Here is a 21,261-nt window from a genome sequence, read left to right on the forward strand (position 1 = left end):
TGACCTGGAGTCAGTACAGCCAGGTCAGCAGGATCTTCATTCAGCGGTGTGAGCGGTCTGGAATTCAATATGGCTTCAATTTGAGCCAGTAGCGTTGAATATTGCTCAAGCGTCAACAGCGAGTCTCCGATTGTTCTTCGAAGGTGAAATTTGATAGATTTCACAGCGGCTTTTCATTCTCCTCCAAAATGTGGAGCTCCAGGCGGATTGAATTTCCAGTTCGTGCCATCTTGAGCGATCAAGGTTGATAATTCTCGTAATGTGCGGGATCCTGCAGCGAATAGTCGTTTCAGCTCTTTATCTGCTCCTACAAAATTGGTTCCACAGTCTGAATATAGCGTGTGGCAGATACCTCGGCGACTGGTGAAGCGGCGATGAAAGCGGCAGCGGTGTAGTCAGTTACTAGCTCTAAATGTACAGCTGAACTGAACATGCATACAAAGACTGTAATCCAGCCTTTGTATGTTTTTGCTCCACGTCCTTGAAACGTTTTCAGCGTGATAGGTCCAGCGTAGTCGAGTCCTGTATGCAAGAAGGCTCGAGTTGGCTGTACTCGTGCGGCGGGTAGTTGACCCATCAACTGTTGAGCGCGTTCTCCACGGTGTCTCGTGCAGATAACGCAGCGTAAAATAAATGATCTGACTGGAACACGGCCTCCAATGATCCAGACACTCTTGCGTAAGTCAGCGAGCGTAAGCTGAGTACCTCCGTGAAGCGTTTTGCGGTGCGAATCATCAATCAAAATTGATGTAAGCGGTGATTGTCGCGGTAGAATCGCTGGATGCCTCTCTTCTGGGTCCAGCAATGCGTTTTTCAAGCGGCCACCGACTCTCAGGACCCCTGATGGTCGATGAACGGAGTCAGCTTAGTGATGCTGTTATTTTTAGGCAGACCATCACTATCTTGTAGCGTGTGAATCTCTCTAGCGAAGTATTGTCCTTGAGTGAACTTAATCAAGGTCAATTTAGCGCGCTCCAGGTCTGATGGAGTAAGCGGGTAGGCCAGCGAAGATTGTGGAACTCTTTTAAAGCGGTCGATGGCACGATGCCAGATGCTAAGCTTCCGTAGCAGTGGAAACAGCTGCGTGTAATGCGACAGTAATTGTTGGAGCAGGCAATTTTCTGCTTTCCAAGTTACTAGTGTCAGACCTTGGCGTTCTTCTCGATGCGTTGCGTTGTCGGTTGGAGGCTCCAGAGTGGGCCAAGAGGATTCTGGTTCATGAAGCCAAGTTGGTCCATGCCACCAGAGAGCGTGTTGTTTCAGTTTTAGCGTAGGTATACCTCTTGAAGCGCAGTCAGCGGGGTTTTGTTTTCCTGGAATAAATTTCCAGGGGACATCTCGAAGCGTTTCTTGGATTTTTCCCACTCTATTGCGGACGAATGTCTTCCAGCGGATTGCTGGACTTTTAATCCATGCGAGAGTCACGGCGGAGTCAGTCCAGAGATTGATCCTGACATTTTCAAGCGACTGAACTTCTTTAACATGAAGTATCAGTTGTGTTAGCAACCATGCGGCAGATAATTCCAAGCGTGGGATCGTCATGGTCTTCAGCGGTGCTACTTGCGTTTTTGAACACAGAAGTGAGACCTTTGTGTTCCCATCAGCGTCAGTGACTCTCAAATAAACAGCGGCAGCCATAGCGTTTTGCGAAGCGTCTGAGAACCCGTGCAATTCCATAGTTGCTCCAGGTGCTATATTATTCCAGCGTGGAATGCGGATGGATTCGATGTTTCGAAGATCCTCGCGGTATCCAGTCCATTTGTGAATGAGTGATGGTGACAATTGTTCATCCCATGACACTCTATCTAGCCACAGATTTTGCATAAAGATCTTGGCTTTGACGACTATTGGTGCGAGAAGTCCTAGCGGACCATACAGCTTAGCGATTTCAGACAAAATAGCTCTTTTTGTCTTGGGCGTCTCTGGTGGTAGCGTGTACTTGAACTGGAGAGCGTCAGTGCGTGAATTCCAGTACATGCCCAGGACTTTTACTGGTGCATCACTGATTTCTTTAAGCGGTGTATCCAGCTGCTTTTCTGGAGCGACTTCAGCGAGTAACCGTGGGCTATTGCTAGCCCATTTGGCAAGCGGGAAGCAGCCTGCTGCATACAGAGCTTTTGTTTGTACTGCAGCCTTGATAGCGTCTTCTTCGTTGTCTGCTCCACCGTAGATGTCATCTACGTAGCGTGTTTTCAACATTAGAGCAACAGCTAGCGGAAAGCGGTGTCCTTCATCCTTTACTAGTTGGATAAGCACACGTACTGCGTCAAAAGGTGCACTAGCGGTTCCGTATGTGACTGTCTTGAGACAGTAAGCGTCTATTAAGTCATTCTCATCTATCCAGAGAATGCACTGAAGCGGCCAATCAAGCGAGTCGACCTCAATCTGTCTGAACATCTTGGTGATGTCAGTAGCGAATAGAATCCTGCTGCAACGGATTCTCAACATCACATCAAAAATGTCAATTTGCGTTTTGGGTCCTGCGTGGAAAATGTCGTTCAATGAAATTCCTGTAGATGTTGCACAGGAACCATTGAACACTGTGCGGAGCTTCGTAGTGGCACTATCAAGCTTCCATACCCCATGGTGAGGCAAGAAGTAAGCGTTTGCGGGCAATTCGTTGACTGGTACTCGTACCATGTGTCCTAGTTGAATGTATTCTGCCATGAATGCACGATACATGTCAGAATATTCTCTTTCTCGCGATAAGCGAGTTATTAATCTGCGGAGTGACCCCATAGCTGCGTTGATAGAGTCGCCAAGTTGACTCTCAAGGGCCTTAAGCGGTAATCTCACTACGTAGCGTCCATCAGGCTGTCGATAATGCGTTTGACGAAAGTGAATTTCACATTCGTCTTCTTCAGCGGTGTTGAGCGGTGAATTTCCTGATGGAACTTCTTCCTGTTCCCAAAACTTAGCGATAGCGTCTTGTAATTCAGTATCTACTGACGCATGTAGTGCTGCGTGTGATGTTGAAGCGTGTTTAGCGGTGACAGCTCCATAGACAATCCAACCAAGCGTGGTGGATTGTGCAATAGGAGCATTGCGAGGTCCTCGTTGAATCTCTGCGTTCATGATCTGTGCGGCTGGTGATGCACCTAGAATAATATCTACAGGGCGTGGCTGTAGATACTGTGGGTCAGCGAGCTTGAGATTCTCAAGATGCGGCCATTTCGGATCAGCGATCACGAACGATGGAAGATCTACCGTCAGTGTTGGTAGAATATGCATGCTGACATGCATTGATGCGGTCGTACACAGTGAACGAAGCTCAATTGTGCTCACACCTAGTGAGCTTCTTGCGGAGACATTGCCAATGCCCTTGAGCATGACCATGTCACGCTGTAGCGGTTGTCCAAGCTTCTTGAAGAGCGACTGTCTCATAAATGAGAGCTCTGAACCTTGATCAATCAACACTCTGGCGGTGATTGGATTACCATGATGCGGGCGTACCTGGACTAAGGCGGTAGCTAGCAATACTTGAGCGGAAAGCGGATCTGAAATAATCAACAGTTAATTTCAAGTTGTAAACGGTCTAAAGGGAACGATTAGTTGCCTGTGCGGAAGATGTAGACTGCGGTGAAGCTGGTTTCGTTGGTGCATCCAAAATGGATGGACATGTGGTGACGTTGACCACATTTTCGGCAATCTTGAGCGGTCTTGCAACCTGCGGCGCGGTGCGGAACACGAAAGTTGAAGCACAAATTGCATTTTTCAACTATCTTGTGTAATTCTCCATAGCGAGGTTATTTAAGGCCCGAAGTCAAGTTTTCAGTCTCAATAAACGGAAAGTTCAGCGTACCGGTGTAGGAATGACTATCAGGAGCAGCACCCGATGTGCTCTGCGATGCTCCTGACACTCGACCTTTCCTAGCGGTATTACACTTCACTTAACACAGCACAATTTTTAAGCGGAATAATAAATCAATTTAATTGAGATAGAGCCAGCCTGATCCGGCTCGAGGGACCAATGACACTAGGAATTTATTTACATTAAATATACTCAATATTTAATATGTTTAATAGCGGATTGTTAAGATAAAAGCGTATTTATAAATTACAGCGTGGTTAGCAAAAGCGAAGCCGGTTGACACGTGGTTGAACACTTTGTCGGCACTAAAAAAGCGGTGAAAAAAGTGCACAAATAACACAACTTATCTGAAACAAACTAAACCGAATTATTAACAATTAATTTAAGCAAATTAAATTATTAAATAAGCGAAATGCGGTTTATTAACGAAAAGCGAAAGTAAAGAAAAACTAATGGCGACTTGATGCAGCGAAAGCGTAGAAGCGAAAGATAATAACAATAGTCCGTCTTCTTCCTCGTTGAGTTGGGGAAGAAGGCTATTGCGCATGTCTAGCGGGAGCGATCAGCCAATAAAGCGGTCGATTCATGGCGTGATCGAGAGGCTGATTTTCTATTGGTGGTTCGATTTTTGCGGGAACTAGCGGTGGACAGGTGCGTCTCTTGAATTTGGGAATCCCCCAGGAGCGAGTTAATCGCTACTGGGCCTTGTTCACCGAACAATGCTAAAACATAATTTTCTGTGTTCTTTATCCAAGTCCAGTAGCAGCAGCAGCAAGCATCTTTGTTAGTTGAAATTATTTAATTATTATTGTCAATAGTAATTAAATATTAATGTAAGTCGTAATTAATATAATAATGTCAGCAATATAATTTTATTCGTAGATAAGATGTGTAAAATAATCAGTTATAATAAAGACAGTTCATACTGTTGATATAAATGATATATTTTCACGATCAGTATATTTTATATATGAATATTTATATTTTATTAAATATAAAAATTAAAATCTATATTATAAAATCAATGTCTAAAAATAAATAAAACGAGATGAAATTTTAGATAAATATGTCAAAATAACCTTAAATAATTTTTTAGAACTTTGTGCTGTTAATTAATATATTTATATATAATATATAATATATATAATTATATATATATAATATATAATTAATATATACATATTATTTATTTAATAGATAATTAAAATGCCAATAACAATGTACGCATTGATAAAATGGGTCGGAGGACATAATGATGGCCAACACAGCGTTGGCATCGATACTTCACGGATAAAAGATTTTGATTACGACAAATTTAAAGATGATGCCGAGAATCTTGATAAAGTTTTTGTCATTGAGTGGCATGAGACGAGAAATGAACCGCTTGGTGGATGGCCATGCTTTAATGGTATAATTGTAGCAGTATCAGGTAAAATAATTAATTTCATGCCAATTAATTTATTATTTTTTAAAAAATGACGAAGCATCCTTTATTATTTTTCAATTAAATTTGATAGTAAAAATGTCTAAATTTTTTTTTTTTCATTTGATATGAAAACGAAAAAAAAATTTACATGCATGACATTTTTCAATAAATTTACAATTATTTTTTTTTTCTTATTTAGATTCCATTCGAGTTTTGAATAAGAAACTAGATATTTTTAGTGGAATCAAATCGCCATTAAAAATTATTTCTCATGACAATGGTAACGTTAGAACTGATGAAAAGCGTTCAGAAAATCAGGTATAATTGATAGCTTATAAATAATATAAAATAAGGTTTTTAATTAATGAGATGTCGTAAAAAAATAGTTGACATTAAAAATTTCATCGAATTCTATTGTAAATGGTTAAAATTTAAAGGTTATAAGTTTTAACTCTTTCATTAAATAATAATAGGCTACACAATATTTATTCTTTTAATTAATAGGATTACCAAGCAAATAATGGATCTGTGGCCAAAAAAATTTGTTTTGACAACTCTTCTGTAGAGATTATTGATGGCAAGGAAGTAAATAAACACTCAGTTATTATTCTAGTTTTTTTTTTTTTTTTTTTTTAATAATATTTGATCCTAATAAACTTTATCATTTCAGGAAGTTGAGATAATAAATGATGCTGAGAAAAAGCTTCAGGAACCTGAGATAATTATTGATGCTGAAAAAAAAAAAAAAGAAAAAGAACCGATAGAAACTGTTGAACTTGATAATGATGGTGTTCCTGGAGCCTTATTACAAACTTTTGTGACAAAATCAGATTTAAAACAAAGTATACATAATTTTATTTTTTTATTTCTGTATTACAAGTACACATCAATGTATTTATAATTTTTTAATTTAAGTTATGTCAGAGATTTTATCAAAGCAGTCAGGATTTCAAGGTCACTCGAGTCAAGATACTGGATCACAATGTAACAATAATGAAATAAAAAAATCGAATTCTCATGACGTTGGCAATCAAGATGATGAAACTGATGATCGAGTAATTAACTTAAAAATATTTGATGGAAATTTATATATATGCTGTTATGCTCAATATTGTTTGTATTTTTTAGCAAGAACTTGGAACTAAGGGAAGTGGAGTTTTTATTACCTTGGAACAGTGGAATGCTGTCAAAAAGAAAGCTACTTACACATCAATGGCATTAGGACTATTGGTGGCTGTATTTGATTCAAATACTTTACTTAAAAGTAATTATAAAGGAGGGAAAAGTAAAATTAAAAGCGAAGAAAATGTTCAGTACACTGCATTGGATTCTAAAAAAATAGATGCAATTAAAGGTTTGTTGAAAAATTACTACGGTTTATTTTTGTTGACTTATTATTAAATTATAAACTTACGTTAATATATATTATAATTAATATTTTCCAGAAACTGTGAGGCGCAAATTTAAAAATACCTTCGATGAAGTAAAATTTGGAACTGCAATAAACAACAAATTGGCTGGGATGAGAAGAGAAGCTCGGAAGCATAATGTAATTTAACAATCAATAATTAATTATTATGAGTAGTACGTGAGCATTTTTGTATATTAATAGGTCTAAATTTTACTTAATTTATTTTGGAGAAAAAACATGATAAAGACAAAGAGAATGATGCTTCAGGGACATCTCAATAATTTTGAACTATAATCAATGAAGCACGGCACACTTTAAGCACATTGATATTTTTTTTTACTTTATATTGATAGATATTAACATTTATGCTTATTATTATAAGTTCATGTCATCTTTTTTGAATATATTACTCAACTTGAAGTTTTGAGACTGAATTAATTGCTTTTTTATTTAGGGTAGTAGGTACAAAAATATCCTAATTTTAATTACCCATACTTTTACTAAAATATTTTTTGACACATAGTTTCACGTATATTAAAAATATTTTTGCGTAAATTTGTCAATGGATTCCTCCATAAATTTACAAATTTATTTTCCATTTAATTCTATATATTTTTGCATATATTTTTAAATATATTTTTGCATATATTTTTAAATATATTTTTGCATATATTTTCGTATATTTTTTTGTATATATTTTCGAATATATTTTTGCATATATTTTCGTATATATTTGTGCATATATTTTGGCATATATTTCTGGGCAAATTTTCATATCGTTTTCATATAATCTTTTTATATACCACATATATTTTCGCATATATTTTTGCATATATTTTCATATATATTTTCTTTCGGTGTGGGTGGAGAATTTGTTCGCTTCTTTATTTTATTATATTTTTGAAAGCAATACGAATGGATTTCTGACAGGAACCGCTACAAAACCCTGCTCCGCTACGCCGGTGACAAGCCCGGGGCCCTGTCTATGACGGGGAAGGAGAAGTCGGAGGAGTAAAACCTCGTGAAAAAACCAGGTCCATCTGGCTCCGGATGGTAGCAACCTGTAAGGGCCCCAGACTTGGGTGACGGTCCTACTTTGTTTACTTTCGTGCTCTGCGTGTTACGGGTCGATAGTTTTGCACCAGTGGGAATACCTACTGCGCTTGCTTGCTTGAAGGACTCTCATGTGGCAGATCGCAATCACAGTAAATGCGACTACGAACACCATAGTGGACATATGTCCCGTTCGTTGTGAGTCGGCCCTGTCACTCTTGCCGAGGGTTTTATGCAGCACTTAATCTGTGAGTCTTTTTCTTCAAAGAGAAAGACCGGAGGTCGTGTGCGGTGGACGTGGTATGCGCAAGCTGCCGGGTTCTTCGCGCAATTCCTGTGTCTGTGTATTGCCTTTGGCCGAGTAGGGGGGGGGATGCAGCTTGCTGCCCCGGTTTCTGAGGGTTTACACCCAAGCTGACTGAGAGGTTCCTCTTGTTTTTCAGCTCAAATAACCTAAAAAGCCAAGCTTGACTAACGTGGTAAGGGCTTGTAAGGCAGGGGGGTTGCAAATCCTGTCACTAACGTAGCGGTGCCATGCGGCCGACAACAATTGGTTTCGTTAAACACGAGCGCCAGGTGGAGAAGCGGTTGTCGGTGTTACCAGCTCCTATAACTAAAATAAATTGGTCAAGACAATACCGAAAAGCCTCGGATAGGTGACGCACCCACGTTCGGTGGCCACTAAACTCTTTCGACCGTTCGACGGAGCGCCAGAATAACCAACCGCGTTTCTCCGAACGAGCTGCTATCTGACGTTCCCGTTCATCGCCGGCCTGCGAATTCGGGATCGCGATCGCGTTCGTGTAAGCCCGTGAAAGTAATACGTATAAAACAGCTAATACCTCTAGTTACGCGACCCTGTTTAGTTAAACTCACGCGATTGAATTTAGAAGAGGTAAATGCAAGTAGAAAGGGGGTTTCCGAATCTTGCTCGCGAAGCATTGACCGGCGAAGATGCCTAGGGACGACCAAAAACACCCTCAGAGGGTCCACGAACTCGGCAAACTTAGATGGGCTCGCGCCGGGTGTTAGGTCAAATCAAAAGTCTCCGCACGAGATCCGGGGAATGGGGGTTGAAGGTTTTCGAGTTTTGCAGGCGAATTTGCGGAATGACAGAGCTGGAACTCTGGAGGCGAGTCAGTTGTGGGAGGAAAAACGTATTGATGTCCTCCTTCTACAAGAGCCATACGCAGCACATAGTAATAATAGTTTCAAAATACCTGGGTTCGGTTGCGGCACACAAGTTGCTGCCGAAACCAGGTCCAGGCTATATGCGGCCATTTGCTTAGCAAATCCTAAATACCAATTGCTGGTTTTATCACAACTTAGTACAACTCACTGCGTATACGCTCAGATCATGGGACCTGACACATCGTTCTTCGTAGTCTCGGCATATTTCCAGTATAAAGACGAAATAGAGATGCATTTGAAGCACTTAGAGAAAGTAGTCCGAGCACTGAGAGGGAAACGAGTTTCAATATCAATGGACGCGAACGCGAAATCCGAGAAATGGGGATCCGAGACTGACGACGCGCGTGGCAAAAAGTTAGGGCAATTTATTGACGCACATGAGTTAGAGATAACCAACAACGCGAGGGAGGGTCCGACATTTGAATCAACTAACGGAAGTTCATATATCGATGTGACACTCGTCACACCTAAACTCGCGAGTAGCATTCTTCGCTGGTCCATTAAGAAGAGTTGGGTGCAGAATACTGACCACTATCCGATCGAGATCACTCTAGGGGCTAAGTCGGGGGAGAAGGATGGTGCACAGGCAGACCCCAAAAGGTTTAACTTAACGTTGGCCGATTGGGAAAAGTTTGACGAAATCCTTTTCTCGTGAGCATGCACTAACCTTGAGGGCCTTGGAGTGGAATCGGTTGAGGACATGGAAAGGTATGCCTCTGCACTTGGCAAATCAATTTTAGAAGCTTGCGAAGCCGCGATCCCGCGTAGGAAAACCCATGTAAAATCATACCCATGGTGGACCAGAAAACTAACACGCACGAAGAAGCTGGTGAACAAAGCCAGACGGGTATATCAAAGGGAAAGGGACAAATTAGTTAAAAATACCCTAAGCGTCAAATACAGAACACTACGAAAACAATACTCGACAGACATAAAGCGGACGAGGGAAAGCAGCTGGCGGCACTTCGTTACGAAGAAAGGTAATCAAGAAAAGTGGGGTCCTGTTTACAGAACCTGCGCCGAAAAAGTAAGAGTCAAAAGTGCAATGTGCACACTAAATCGTAACGGAGCATCCACGGAAAACTTTAAGGAAACAGCCAGGTATTTTCTCGAGACGCATATTGTAGACGATGACCAGGACAATGAAACCCCCGATCACGAAAAGATTAGAGCCAACACAATTTACTACCTGACACTGCGGACGCCGAACCGTTCGACTCGCGTGAACTGGACAAGGTCTTAAAAACACTGAAAAAGAAGAAGGCCCCGGGGCCGGATTTAATAGAAAACGAGGTAGTTAAACGCGCAGGGGTTATCCTTCGCGACCAGTTCTTAGAGTTATATAATGCTTGCATGGCGCTAGGAGCATTCCCAAAAGAGTGGAAGAAGGGGGCAATTATAATGTTAGTTAAAAGCACCAACAAAAACGCAAATGACCCTGAATCTTATCGGCCAATTTGCCTCCTTTCGGGTTTAGGTAAGGTGTTCAAGAAGCTCATCAAAGAGCGACTTACTACCACAGTCTTAGCGGAGGGGAAAATTTCGAGCTGACAGTTTAGTTTCACAGCCAAAAAGTCGACGGAAGATGCAATTGTGGAGATGCGCCGATTTGTAGACTCTTCAGAGAAGAGACTGGTGGTCGGACTTCTCTTCGATATCTCTGGCGCTTTTGACAACGTGTGGTGGCCATTAGTACTCGAAGACCTCAAGGTCAGAGGCTGCTCTAGTAACATTTACGCGGTAATTCAGAATTATTTTGAGGACAGATCGGTCGCGCTGTCATGGGGTTTTGGTAGCGAATCGAAAACGCCGACGCGAGGGTGCCCTCAAGGATCAGTGCTAGGACCATTATTTTGGAACATCATGTTCGACGATTTCCTCAAGAGACTCGAACACGGGAATAAATTTGTTGCGTTTGCTGACGATTTGCTCGTCTTAGTAGAGGGCTCTTCAAAGAAAGAAATAGAGCGTAATAGTCGAGTAGTAGTAGATATGATACTGGAATGGTGCTGTTCCGCAAAGCTCGAGCTGTCGAAGTCGAAGACTGAAGCCATCTTCCTCAAGAACAAATTTGTGCATCATGGTCCAGGTAAGGACAAAAAGAGCCCGTACCCCTATGAAGCAAAAGGACGACAGAGAAAGCCCAAGTACGATAACAAACCGCCAAAAATAATGATAGGAGACTCCAAAGTCAAATTCAAATCAAGCGTTAGATACTTAGGGGTACACTTCGACGAGGGCCTCAAAGTGAAAAATCATATCAAAACAAGGCGCGCGAAACTAAGTAGGGTATTCGGGCGTATGCGGCGTATTGCGCGGGCAGAATAGGGATTGCGATACCCAGCTACGTCCACCATATATAAGGGTTTCTTTATGCCTATCGTCACATATGCAGCGGCAGCTTGGAGTGACCGTTGCGATAAGGAGGACTGGAGACATCTTCGAGCACTACAGCGTCAGGCGCTAATAACAACAACTACTGCCTACGGTACAGTTTCGCTTGACGGGATTTACGTAGTCGCGGGTGCAGTGCCCATTCAGCTCGTAATAGACGAACGGTGCGTGCGATATAACCTCCGTATTGGCAAACAGGCTACCCTTGGAAACGTCACTGTGCAGCCAGATGTGGAGGATCGCCTTGTAACCCTTAGAACTGAAACCATACGTCGGTGGCAAGAACAATGGGACACATCAGAGAATGGCTGCGAAACTAAAGTCTTCTTCCCAGACGTAGCAGAGCGTCTAACAAACAAATGGATCAGCCCTAACTTCTGGCTGACCCAAATCCTAACCGGCCACGGTTGCTTTAGAGAATACCAATTCAAGTACGAACATACAGATAGTAAATTTTGCGACGAGTGTAGGGAGAATGGGTTAGGGGAAAGGGTTGACAACGTGGAGCACTTAATGCTCGAATGCCATGAGTAGGAGCCTCAACGCAAGGTGCTCAAGGACATATGGGGTGAGAACACGGAGTGGGCGAGCGTTGCGCGTGCGATTGCCACATCCCAAAGTAACTTCAAGCTTTTAAAAGGTTTCAGTAAAGTAGTAATGTGCTGCAAACTCCAAACCCAACTAGCTAACGAAAATGCGACTAGGGATGAGACTCAACAGACATCCACCTAGGTAGAGTCAGAGCGCCTAGGTACAAGCGATATGCTCCACACAAGTGTGAGGACAGTATAAAGCTTTGGATGACTGCCGTAGAATAAGTTAGGGAAAATGACCACAAACAACACAAGTGCCCGGTCACCCCACACACGCAAACACTTACATGTAGAATCATATTTTACACACAACACATTACACAAGCAACATGGTCTTCTATCGACTCCGCCTTCCCGTGGTCTCCGCTGGATACTGCTCATATTCTGTGGATACATCTTGATGTGCCCACAGGGAATGAATTGCCAGAGGAGTCGATGAGAGTTGCACACACTTACAATTGCACGCAACTCTTGCAGCTGTTCAATTAATGTGTATAAACACAAGAGAGCAGCGGTTTTTCCTTGTCCGCGATCTTGGCTGTGTTTTCGTTATGGTGAGGGTAGGATAAATATACGTGCGTGTATAGCTCTTTTGAGCCCAGGAAACGGCCTCTTCGGAGATAGGCGAAAGCCTCGCCATATATTCTTCTCGTTCGAGAGATATCGTGAACGAAAGAAAACCGAAAAAAGTGTTTTTTTCACATAACTTCGACATTTCTTATCGGATCATTTTTGATGAAACAAAATAATTTTTAGAGCTTAAAAAACTGCGTCGATCGCCGCCTAGAACGTAAAAATCGGTTGATTAGTTCGAGAGATATCCTCGACGAAATATTTTTGAACAGGTGTTTTTTCAACATAACTCCGACATTTTTTGGAATAACTTTCAAACGACTTTACCAATCAATTCCAAAAACTAATCAGCTTTTAACATAAGAAAACCACGTTGATCGTCGCCAACCGCGTATAAATCCGTTCATTCATTCAAAAGTTATTGCGGTTTAAAAATTTGAAAAATTGTGTTTTATCAAACTTGTATCAGACTTTTGAGCTCGAAGAGCTCAAAAGCATAAAAAAGTTATCTCTTTAAGCTCAGAGAGCTCAAAATAACACATAAATGGTATTTTTGAGCTCGGAGAGCTCAAAAACATCATTAGTGCAATTTTAAGCACTCAGATATGAAATGAACGGGAAGTTGCACGGATGGCCTTCAGGGTCTACCGTTTTTCTAACTTTTTTTTTATTCGCAGTATGATTCTCGCAGTTTTATTCGCAGTTTTATTCTTCAGTATGATTCTGAGTAATAGCCTGACTAGAAATTTTAAACCTTCAGTACCCACGTTCTTTTTAGTGTCTCACTTGCACTGCAGCGACATCCTATAAGTTGAATGTTGTTGCGTGAGAAAAATTCTCATAGCGAGGGTACTGAAGGGTTAATGTAAGACCTATTCGGCCCGCGTTGGGTTTCCTAATAGCGACCCCACATGGGGATGTCACGCAAAGTCCTATGCGGCCCTCATTGGGCAATCCCTTTTAGGTCCCAAGGGGGAAATCCCTATCAGAACGCAAATTTTGAAAGAAAAAATATTATGATTTTCGAAAAGATTAAAAATAATTTAGGATCAGATACTCATATTATATTAGACCCCATTAGTAAATTTAATTTGAATTGAAATGAAATCGTTGATAGAAAAAATCCTTGTCGTGAGTTGAGCTTGAACTTGCGTCCTTTGGGTCCTCAGTCCTTGACGTTACCGCTGGTCCAAGCGGGAGTGCTGATGAAGAAAGTTCCTATCTCGTATACATGAACTTTACCGGTTGACTGAGACATTATTCATGTTATGCTCAAGCTTTAAGAATTTTTTTTTTTTTCATCTATCCACTTTACTGACGTGAAAATACAATTTTTGTATAAATTAAATAATAAATTGAAAAATAAAAAAAAAAAAATTTACCGAAAAATGTAAAAAAATTGAAAAAATAAAAAATAAAATTCCTTATAACTGTCCGATTTAATTTCGAATCCTCCTTATACTAACACAAAAAATTTTTTTTTGAAAATTAAAATTTTTTTGAAATGCAAGTTATTTTTTAAAATTTTATTGTATGGATAAAAATTTAATTATGAAAAAGTATAATTTTTTTTACAATATAAATTCTTTTGCAAATGTGAATCCTCAAAAGTTGGATATTTTTCAAAAATTTAATTTTTACATACTGACAATAAAAATTATCTTCAATTAAAAGTTTTTTTTATACTAAGAAGTAAAAATTCTGAGTATAAATCTTGTTTCAGCAACATCAAAATGTATTTCAGTCTAAGAACTCACACAGAAAGGAAAATTCCTTTACTGGAGAACAAAATTCTTGGAAAATTTTCGGATGCCTGAAGGAAGACCGAAGTTGTGTTGGCCGAAGTAAAAATTTTTCTTGAAATTTTATTCTTGGTGGAAGTAGTTTTTTCTTAATTTAACTTATCATAAATACTTGATACAATAAATTTTTATATTTGATCAAGATTTTTAGATACTTTAGGGAAGCAGCGCCACCTACTTCAGCTGAGAAAAAAATTTTCTCACCTTGAGAAAATTTTTGTCTTAAATATTTGATACCGATTTTGCATTATTTTAGCGTGCAGTTATACATTTTGAATAAAAAAAAATGATTCAATATTATTTGATCTTCCCATTCGACATCAATAAAAATATTAATGAAAATTTACTTCTATCGAGATATTTAATTTTTTGGAGCAAAGAGAAATTTTCTCAAGATAAGAAAATTTACTTCTATCAAGAACTAAATTTTTTCGAGCAAGAGGCTGAATTTTTTCAAAACAACAAGATTTTCTTAACTTAAATAAATTTTCTTGGATCAAGATACTTATTTTTTTAATAAGCAAGAAAATTAATTTTATTGGAATAAGTGAAACTTCTTGTGCCAAAAAAAATTTTTTTTTTCGCTCAAGAAAATAATTAGAAAGAAAAATATTTTCTTGGCTCAAGTAAACCTTTTTTTTCTGTGGAGTACTTGAATTTAATCTGGAATTGATCCCAAATTAATCTAGAATAACTCCGATAAAAAAACTTCGGATTCACTCTATACGCGATATTTTGGAGTGAGACGATGTATTTGATTTTCATAGAATTTTTTAACAGAAGCTTAGTTTGGGCGTTTCCGGTGAAAATTTAAAATTTGGCCGGAAGTGCTCAATTAAATCTCCTGGTAAAAATCCTATAAATAAGCAAATACATCGTCTCCCCCCAAAATATCTCAGGAAACACCTAAACACAGCCCCTGTTAAAAGCGGAACTCAAAATTCCAATTTTAAAAGGTTCTCCACGGGAGTTACATTTTGGCACACTCTAATATATATATATATATATATATATATATATATATATATATATATATATATATATATAATGTTCGGTGAACAAGGCCCAGTAGCGATTAACTCGCTCCTGGGGGACTCCCAAATTCAAGAGACGCACCTGTCCACCGCTAGTTCCCGCAAAAATCGAACCGCCAATAGAAAATCAGCCTCTCGATCACGTCATGAATCGACCGCTTTATTGGCTGATCGCTTCCACTAGACATGCGCAATAGCCTTCTTCCCCAACTCAACGAGGAAGAAGACGAACTATTGTTATTATCTTTCGCTTCTACGCTTTCGCTGCATCAAGTCACCATTACTTTTTCTTTACTTTCGCTTTTCGTTAATAAACCGCATTTCGCTTATTTTATAATTTAAACTGCTTAAATTAACCGCTAATAATTCGCTTTAATTCGTTATAGGTAAATTGTGTTAACAGTGCATTTATTTCACCGCTTTTTCAGTGCCGGCAAAGTGTTCAACCACGTGTCAACCGGCTTCGCTTTTGCAAACCACGCTGTAATTTACAAATCCGCTTTTATCTTAACAATCCGCTATTAAATATATTAAATATTGAGTGTATTTAATGTAAATAAATTCCTAGTGTTATTTTTGATAATAATTTACGCGTTTTAATTGAGATATCCAGACCTAAACCTGATCCCCGCTTTGCCGCTCTTTCAGTAATTATTCATTGGTCCCTCGAGCCGGATCAGGCTGGCTCTATCTCAATTAAATTAATTTATTATTCCGCTTAAAAATTGTGCTGTGTTAAGTGAAGTGTAATACCGCTAGGAAAGGTCGAGTGTCAGGAGCATCGCAGAGCACATCGGGTGCTGCTCCTGATAGTCATTCGTACACCGGTACGCTGACCTTTCCGTTTATTAAGACTGAAAACTCGACTTCGGGCCTTAAATAACCTCGCTATGGAGAATTACACAAGATAGTTGAAAAATGCAATTTGTGCTTCAACTTTCGTGTTCCGCACCGCATCGCAGATTGCAAGACCGCTCAAGATTGCCGAAAATGTGGTCAACGTCACCACATGTCCATCCATTTTGGATGCACCAACGAAACCAGCTTCACCGCAGTCTACATCTTCCGCACAGGCAACTAATCGTTCCCTTTAGACCGTTTACAACTTGAAATTAACTGTTGATTATTTCAGATCCGCTTTCCGCTCAAGTATTGCTAGCTACCGCCTTAGTCCAGGTACGCCCGCATCATGGTAATCCAATCACCGCCAGAGTGTTGATTGATCAAGGTTCAGAGCTCTCATTTATGAGACAGTCGCTCTTCAAGAAGCTTGGACAACCGCTACAGCGTGACATGGTCATGCTCAAGGGCATTGGCAATGTCTCCGCAGGAAGCTCACTAGGTGTGAGCACAATTGAGCTTCGTTCACTGTGTACGACCGCATCAATGCATGTCAGCATGCATATTCTACCAACACTGACGGTAGATCTTCCATCGTTCGTGATCGCTGATCCAAAATGGCCGCATCTTGAGAATCTCAAGCTCGCTGACCCGCAGTATCTACAGCCACGCCCTGTAGATATTATTCTAGGTGCATCACCAGCCGCACAGATCATGAACGCAGAGATTCAACGAGGACCTCGCAATGCTCCTATTGCACAATCCACCACGCTTGGTTGGATTGTCTATGGGGCTGTCACCGCTAAACACGCTTCAACATCACACGCAGCACTACATGCGTCAGTAGATACTGAATTACAAGACGCTATCGCTAAGTTTTGGGAACAGGAAGAAGTTCCATCAGGAAATTCACCGCTCAACACCGCTGAAGAAGACGAATGTGAAATTCACTTTCGTCAAACGCATTATCGACAGCCTGATGAACGCTACGTAGTGAGATTACCGCTTAAGGCCCTTGAGAGTCAACTTGGCGACTCTATCAACGCAGCTATGGGGTCACTCCGCAGATTAATAACTCGCTTGTCGCGAGAAAGAGAATATTCTGACATGTATCGTGCATTCATGGCAGAATACATTCAACTAGGACACATGGTACGAGTACCAGTCAACGAATTGCCCGCAAACGCTTACTTCTTGCCTCACCATGGGGTATTGAAGCTTGATAGTGCCACTACGAAGCTCCGCACAGTGTTCAATGGTTCCTGTGCAACATCTACAGGAATTTCATTGAACGACATTCTCCACGCAGGACCCAAAACGCAAATTGACATTTTTGATGTGATGTTGAGAATCCGTTGCAGCAGGATTCTATTCGCTACTGACATCACCAAGATGTTCAGACAGATTGAGGTCGACTCGCTTGATTGGCCGCTTCAGTGCATTCTCTGGATAGATGAGAATGACTTAATAGACGCTTACTGTCTCAAGACAGTCACATACGGGACCGCAAGTGCACCTTTTGACGCTGTACGTGTGCTTATCCAACTAGTAAAGGATGAAGGACACCGCTTTCCGCTAGCTGTTGCTCCAATGTTGAAAACACGCTACGTAGATGACATCTACGGTGGAGCAGACAACGAAGAAGACGCTATCAAGGCTGCAGTACAAACAAAGGCTCTGTGTGCAGCAGGCTGCTTCCCGCTTGCCAAATGGGCTAGCAATAGCCCACGCTTACTCGCTGAAGTCGCTCCAGAAAAGCAGCTGGATACACCGCTTAAAGAAATCAGTGATGCACCAGTAAAAGTCCTGGGCATGTACTGGAATTCACGCACTGACACTCTCCAGTTCAAGTACACGCTACCGCCAGAGACGCCCAAGACAAAAAGAGCTATTTTGTCTGAAATCGCTAAGCTGTATGATCCGCTAGGACTTCTCGCACCCATAGTCGTCAAAGCCAAGATCTTTATGCAAAATCTGTGGCTAGATAGAGTGTCATGGGATGAACAATTGTCACCATCACTCATTCACAAATGGACTGGATATCACGAGGATCTTCGAAACATCGAATCCATCCGCATTCCACGCTGGAATAATATAGCACCTGGAGCAACTATGGAATTGCACGGGTTCTCAGACGCTTCGCAAAACGCTATGGCTGCCGCTGTTTATTTGAGAGTCACTGTCGCTGATGGGAACACAAAGGTCTCACTTCTGTGTTCAAAAACACAAGTAGCACCGCTGAAGACCATGACAATCCCACGCTTGGAATTATCTGCCGCATGGTTGCTAACACAACTGATACTTCATGTTAAAGAAGTTCAGTCACTTGAAAATGTCAGGATCAAACTCTGGACTGACTCCGCCGTGACTCTCGCATGGATTAAAAGTCCAGCAATCCGCTGGAAGACATTCGTCCGCAATAGAGTGGGAAAAATCCAAGAAACGCTTCGAGATGTCTCCTGGAAATTTCTTCCAGGAAAACAAAACCCCGCTGACTGCGCTTCAAGAGGTATACCTACGCTAAAACTGAAACAACACGCTCTCTGGTGGCATGGACCAACTTGGCTTCATGAACCAGAATCCTCTTGGCCCACTCTGGAGCCTCCAACCGACAACGCAACGCATCGAGAAGAACGCCAAGGTCTGACACTAGTAACTTGGAAAGCAGAAAATTGCCTGCTCCAACAATTACTGTCGCATTACACGCAGCTGTTTCCACTGCTACGGAAGCTTAGCATCTGGCATCGTGCCATCGACCGCTTTAAAAGAGTTCCACAATCTTCGCTGGCCTACCCGCTTACTCCATCAGACCTGGAGCGCGCTAAATTGACCTTGATTAAGTTCACTAAAGGACAATACTTCGCTAGAGAGATTCACACGCTACAAGATGGTGATGGTCTGCCTAAAAATAACAGCATCACTAAGCTGATTCCGTTCATCGACCATCAGGGGGTCCTGAGAGTCGGTGGCCGCTTGAAAAACGCATTGCTGGACCCAGAAGAGAGGCATCCAGCGATTCTACCGCGACAATCACCGCTTACATCAATTTTGATTGATGATTCGCACCGCAAAACGCTTCACGGAGGTACTCAGCTTACGCTCGCTGACTTACGCAAGAGTGTCTGGATCATTGGAGGCCGTGTTCCAGTCAGATCATTTATTTTACGCTGCGTTATCTGCACGAGACACCGTGGAGAACGCGCTCAACAGTTGATGGGTCAACTACCCGCCGCACGAGTACAGCCAACTCGAGCCTTCTTGCATACAGGACTCGACTACGCTGGACCTATCACGCTGAAAACGTTTCAAGGACGTGGAGCAAAAACATACAAAGGCTGGATTACAGTCTTTGTATGCATGTTCAGTTCAGCTGTACATTTAGAGCTAGTAACTGACTACACCGCTGCCGCTTTCATCGCCGCTTCACCAGTCGCCGAGGTATCTGCCACACGCTATATTCAGACTGTGGAACCAATTTTGTAGGAGCAGATAAAGAGCTGAAACGACTATTCGCTGCAGGATCCCGCACATTACGAGAATTATCAACCTTGATCGCTCAAGATGGCACGAACTGGAAATTCAATCCGCCTGGAGCTCCACATTTTGGAGGAGAATGAAAAGCCGCTGTGAAATCTATCAAATTTCACCTTCGAAGAACAATCGGAGACTCGCTGTTGACGCTTGAGCAATATTCAACGCTACTGGCTCAAATTGAAGCCATATTGAATTCCAGACCGCTCACACCGCTGAATGAAGATCCTGCTGACCTGGCTGTACTGACTCCAGGTCACTTCTTAATCGGACAGTCACTGACCGCTATCCCAGAGCCATCGCTGACAGATTTACAACCTGCTCGGCTCTCGCACTGGGAACAAGTCCAGCAAATGGTTCAACATTTCTGGAAACGCTACTACCAGGACTGCATCCACCGCTACCAGGCCATTTCAAAGTGGCATCATCGACGCAACCAGATCAAGGTGGGTTCAGTAGTACTGATCACCACTGAGGATCTTCCGCCAACCAAGTGGCCATTAGCCAAAGTAATTGCTGTCCATCCAGGTGAAGATGGACAAATCCGCGTAGTAACTGTTAAGACAGTTAACACAGAGCTGGTACGTCCAATTACAAAGCTCTGTGTCCTGCCGCTAACGCATGAAGAAGATGATCTTGTCGACGCAGCCGCCAACCCGGGGGAGAATGTTCGGTGAACAAGGCCCAGTAGCGATTAACTCGCTCCTGGGGGACTCCCAAATTCAAGAGACGCACCTGTCCACCGCTAGTTCCCACAAAAATCGAACCGCCAATAGAAAATCAGCCTCTCGATCACGTCATGAATCGACCGCTTTATTGGCTGATCGCTCCCACTAGACATGCGCAATAGCCTTCTTCCCCAACTCAACGAGGAAGAAGACGAACTATTGTTATTATCTTTCACTTCTACGCTTTCGCTGCATCAAGTCGCCATTACTTATTCTTTACTTTTGCTTTTCGTTAATAAACCGCATTTCGCTTATTTTATAATTTAAACTGCTTAAATTAACCGCTAATAATTCGCTTTAATTTGTTATAGGTAAATTGTGTTAACAGTGCATTTATTTCACCGCTTTTTCAGTGCCGGCAAAGTGTTCAACCACGTGTCAACCGGCTTCGCTTTTGCAAACTACGCTGTAATTTACAAATCCGCTTTTATCTTAACAATCCGCTATTAAATATATTAAATATTGAGTGTATTTAATGTAAATAAATTCCTAGTGTTATTTTTGATAATAATTTACGCGTTTTAATTGAGATATCCAGACCTAAACCTGATCCCCGCTTTTCCGCTCTTTCAGTAATTACACCGGCACACAAAAAAAAAAAAGTTGTCTGTACTTGGGACGCGCCACATATATTCCCATGTAATTTGACCCGCTGAACCCGAATTTGAGGTCCGTTTGGCCCCTACACCCTAGGATTTTGAGAAAACTGTAAAAAACCGAAAAAAAACGGGAAAATTGGGGGTTTTGGTGATTGAAAAATTTTTTTAGATTCTAACTATGCATGATTTTCATGTATTTCGATCTGCTTTATACTTATCTGAAGTGTACTCAGACCAGCAGCCATTAAAAGTCTAAGTAAATCCCGAAAACCCAT

General features: G+C 41.3%; 4 protein-coding genes across 4 annotated transcripts; 3 read left to right on the forward strand and 1 right to left on the reverse strand.

The window, feature by feature from the left end:
• Positions 1 to 307: 307 nt before the first annotated feature.
• Positions 308 to 3,620, reverse strand: LOC123269658. The gene is made up of 3 exons (XM_044735493.1): positions 3,557 to 3,620; positions 894 to 3,497; positions 308 to 840 (listed from the first exon to the last, which is right to left on the reverse strand). Exons 1-3 carry the CDS (start codon positions 3,618 to 3,620, stop codon positions 308 to 310), a joined length of 3,201 nt encoding a protein of 1,066 aa, XP_044591428.1.
• A 1,394-nt stretch (positions 3,621 to 5,014) lies between these two features.
• On the forward strand, positions 5,015 to 7,016 carry LOC123268278. The gene is made up of 7 exons (XM_044733226.1): positions 5,015 to 5,240; positions 5,437 to 5,555; positions 5,742 to 5,822; positions 5,908 to 6,079; positions 6,153 to 6,292; positions 6,366 to 6,591; positions 6,683 to 7,016. Exons 1-7 carry the CDS (start codon positions 5,018 to 5,020, stop codon positions 6,793 to 6,795), a joined length of 1,074 nt encoding a protein of 357 aa, XP_044589161.1. The 5' UTR covers positions 5,015 to 5,017; the 3' UTR covers positions 6,796 to 7,016.
• A 1,751-nt stretch (positions 7,017 to 8,767) lies between these two features.
• On the forward strand, positions 8,768 to 9,547 carry LOC123269659. Its single transcript, XM_044735494.1, has one exon. It carries the CDS (start codon positions 8,768 to 8,770, stop codon positions 9,545 to 9,547), a length of 780 nt encoding a protein of 259 aa, XP_044591429.1.
• Positions 9,548 to 11,265: 1,718 nt separating this feature from the next.
• LOC123269660 lies at positions 11,266 to 19,611 on the forward strand. The gene is made up of 2 exons (XM_044735495.1): positions 11,266 to 11,734; positions 16,421 to 19,611. The coding sequence occupies exons 1-2, from the start codon at positions 11,266 to 11,268 to the stop codon at positions 19,609 to 19,611; spliced, it is 3,660 nt and encodes a 1,219-aa protein (XP_044591430.1).
• The last annotated feature ends 1,650 nt before the right edge of the window (positions 19,612 to 21,261 follow it).

Source organism: Cotesia glomerata, linkage group LG7 (assembly GCF_020080835.1).
Source record: "Cotesia glomerata isolate CgM1 linkage group LG7, MPM_Cglom_v2.3, whole genome shotgun sequence".
In the NCBI taxonomy this organism is placed as follows: Eukaryota; Metazoa; Arthropoda; class Insecta; order Hymenoptera; family Braconidae; genus Cotesia; species Cotesia glomerata.

Coding starts and splice junctions, on each gene's coding strand:
- LOC123269659 (XM_044735494.1), top strand. CDS start 8,768: ATGGGGGTTGAAGGTTTTCGAGTTTTGCAGGCGAATTTGCGGAATGAC.
- LOC123269658 (XM_044735493.1), bottom strand. CDS start 3,620: ATGTCCATCCATTTTGGATGCACCAACGAAACCAGCTTCACCGCAGTC. Junction 3,498..3,556: donor AGTCTACATCTTCCGCACAG/GCAACTAATCGT, acceptor TGATTATTTCAG/ATCCGCTTTCCGCTCAAGTA. Junction 841..893: donor CACGCTACAAGATAGTGATG/GTCTGCCTAAAA, acceptor ATCGACCATCAG/GGGTCCTGAGAGTCGGTGGC.
- LOC123269660 (XM_044735495.1), top strand. CDS start 11,266: ATGCCTATCGTCACATATGCAGCGGCAGCTTGGAGTGACCGTTGCGAT. Junction 11,735..16,420: donor CAAGTACGAACATACAGATA/GTAAATTTTGCG, acceptor TGATTATTTCAG/ATCCGCTTTCCGCTCAAGTA.
- LOC123268278 (XM_044733226.1), top strand. CDS start 5,018: ATGCCAATAACAATGTACGCATTGATAAAATGGGTCGGAGGACATAAT. Junction 5,556..5,741: donor AAAAGCGTTCAGAAAATCAG/GTATAATTGATA, acceptor TTTAATTAATAG/GATTACCAAGCAAATAATGG. Junction 6,080..6,152: donor AAAATCAGATTTAAAACAAA/GTATACATAATT, acceptor TTTTAATTTAAG/TTATGTCAGAGATTTTATCA.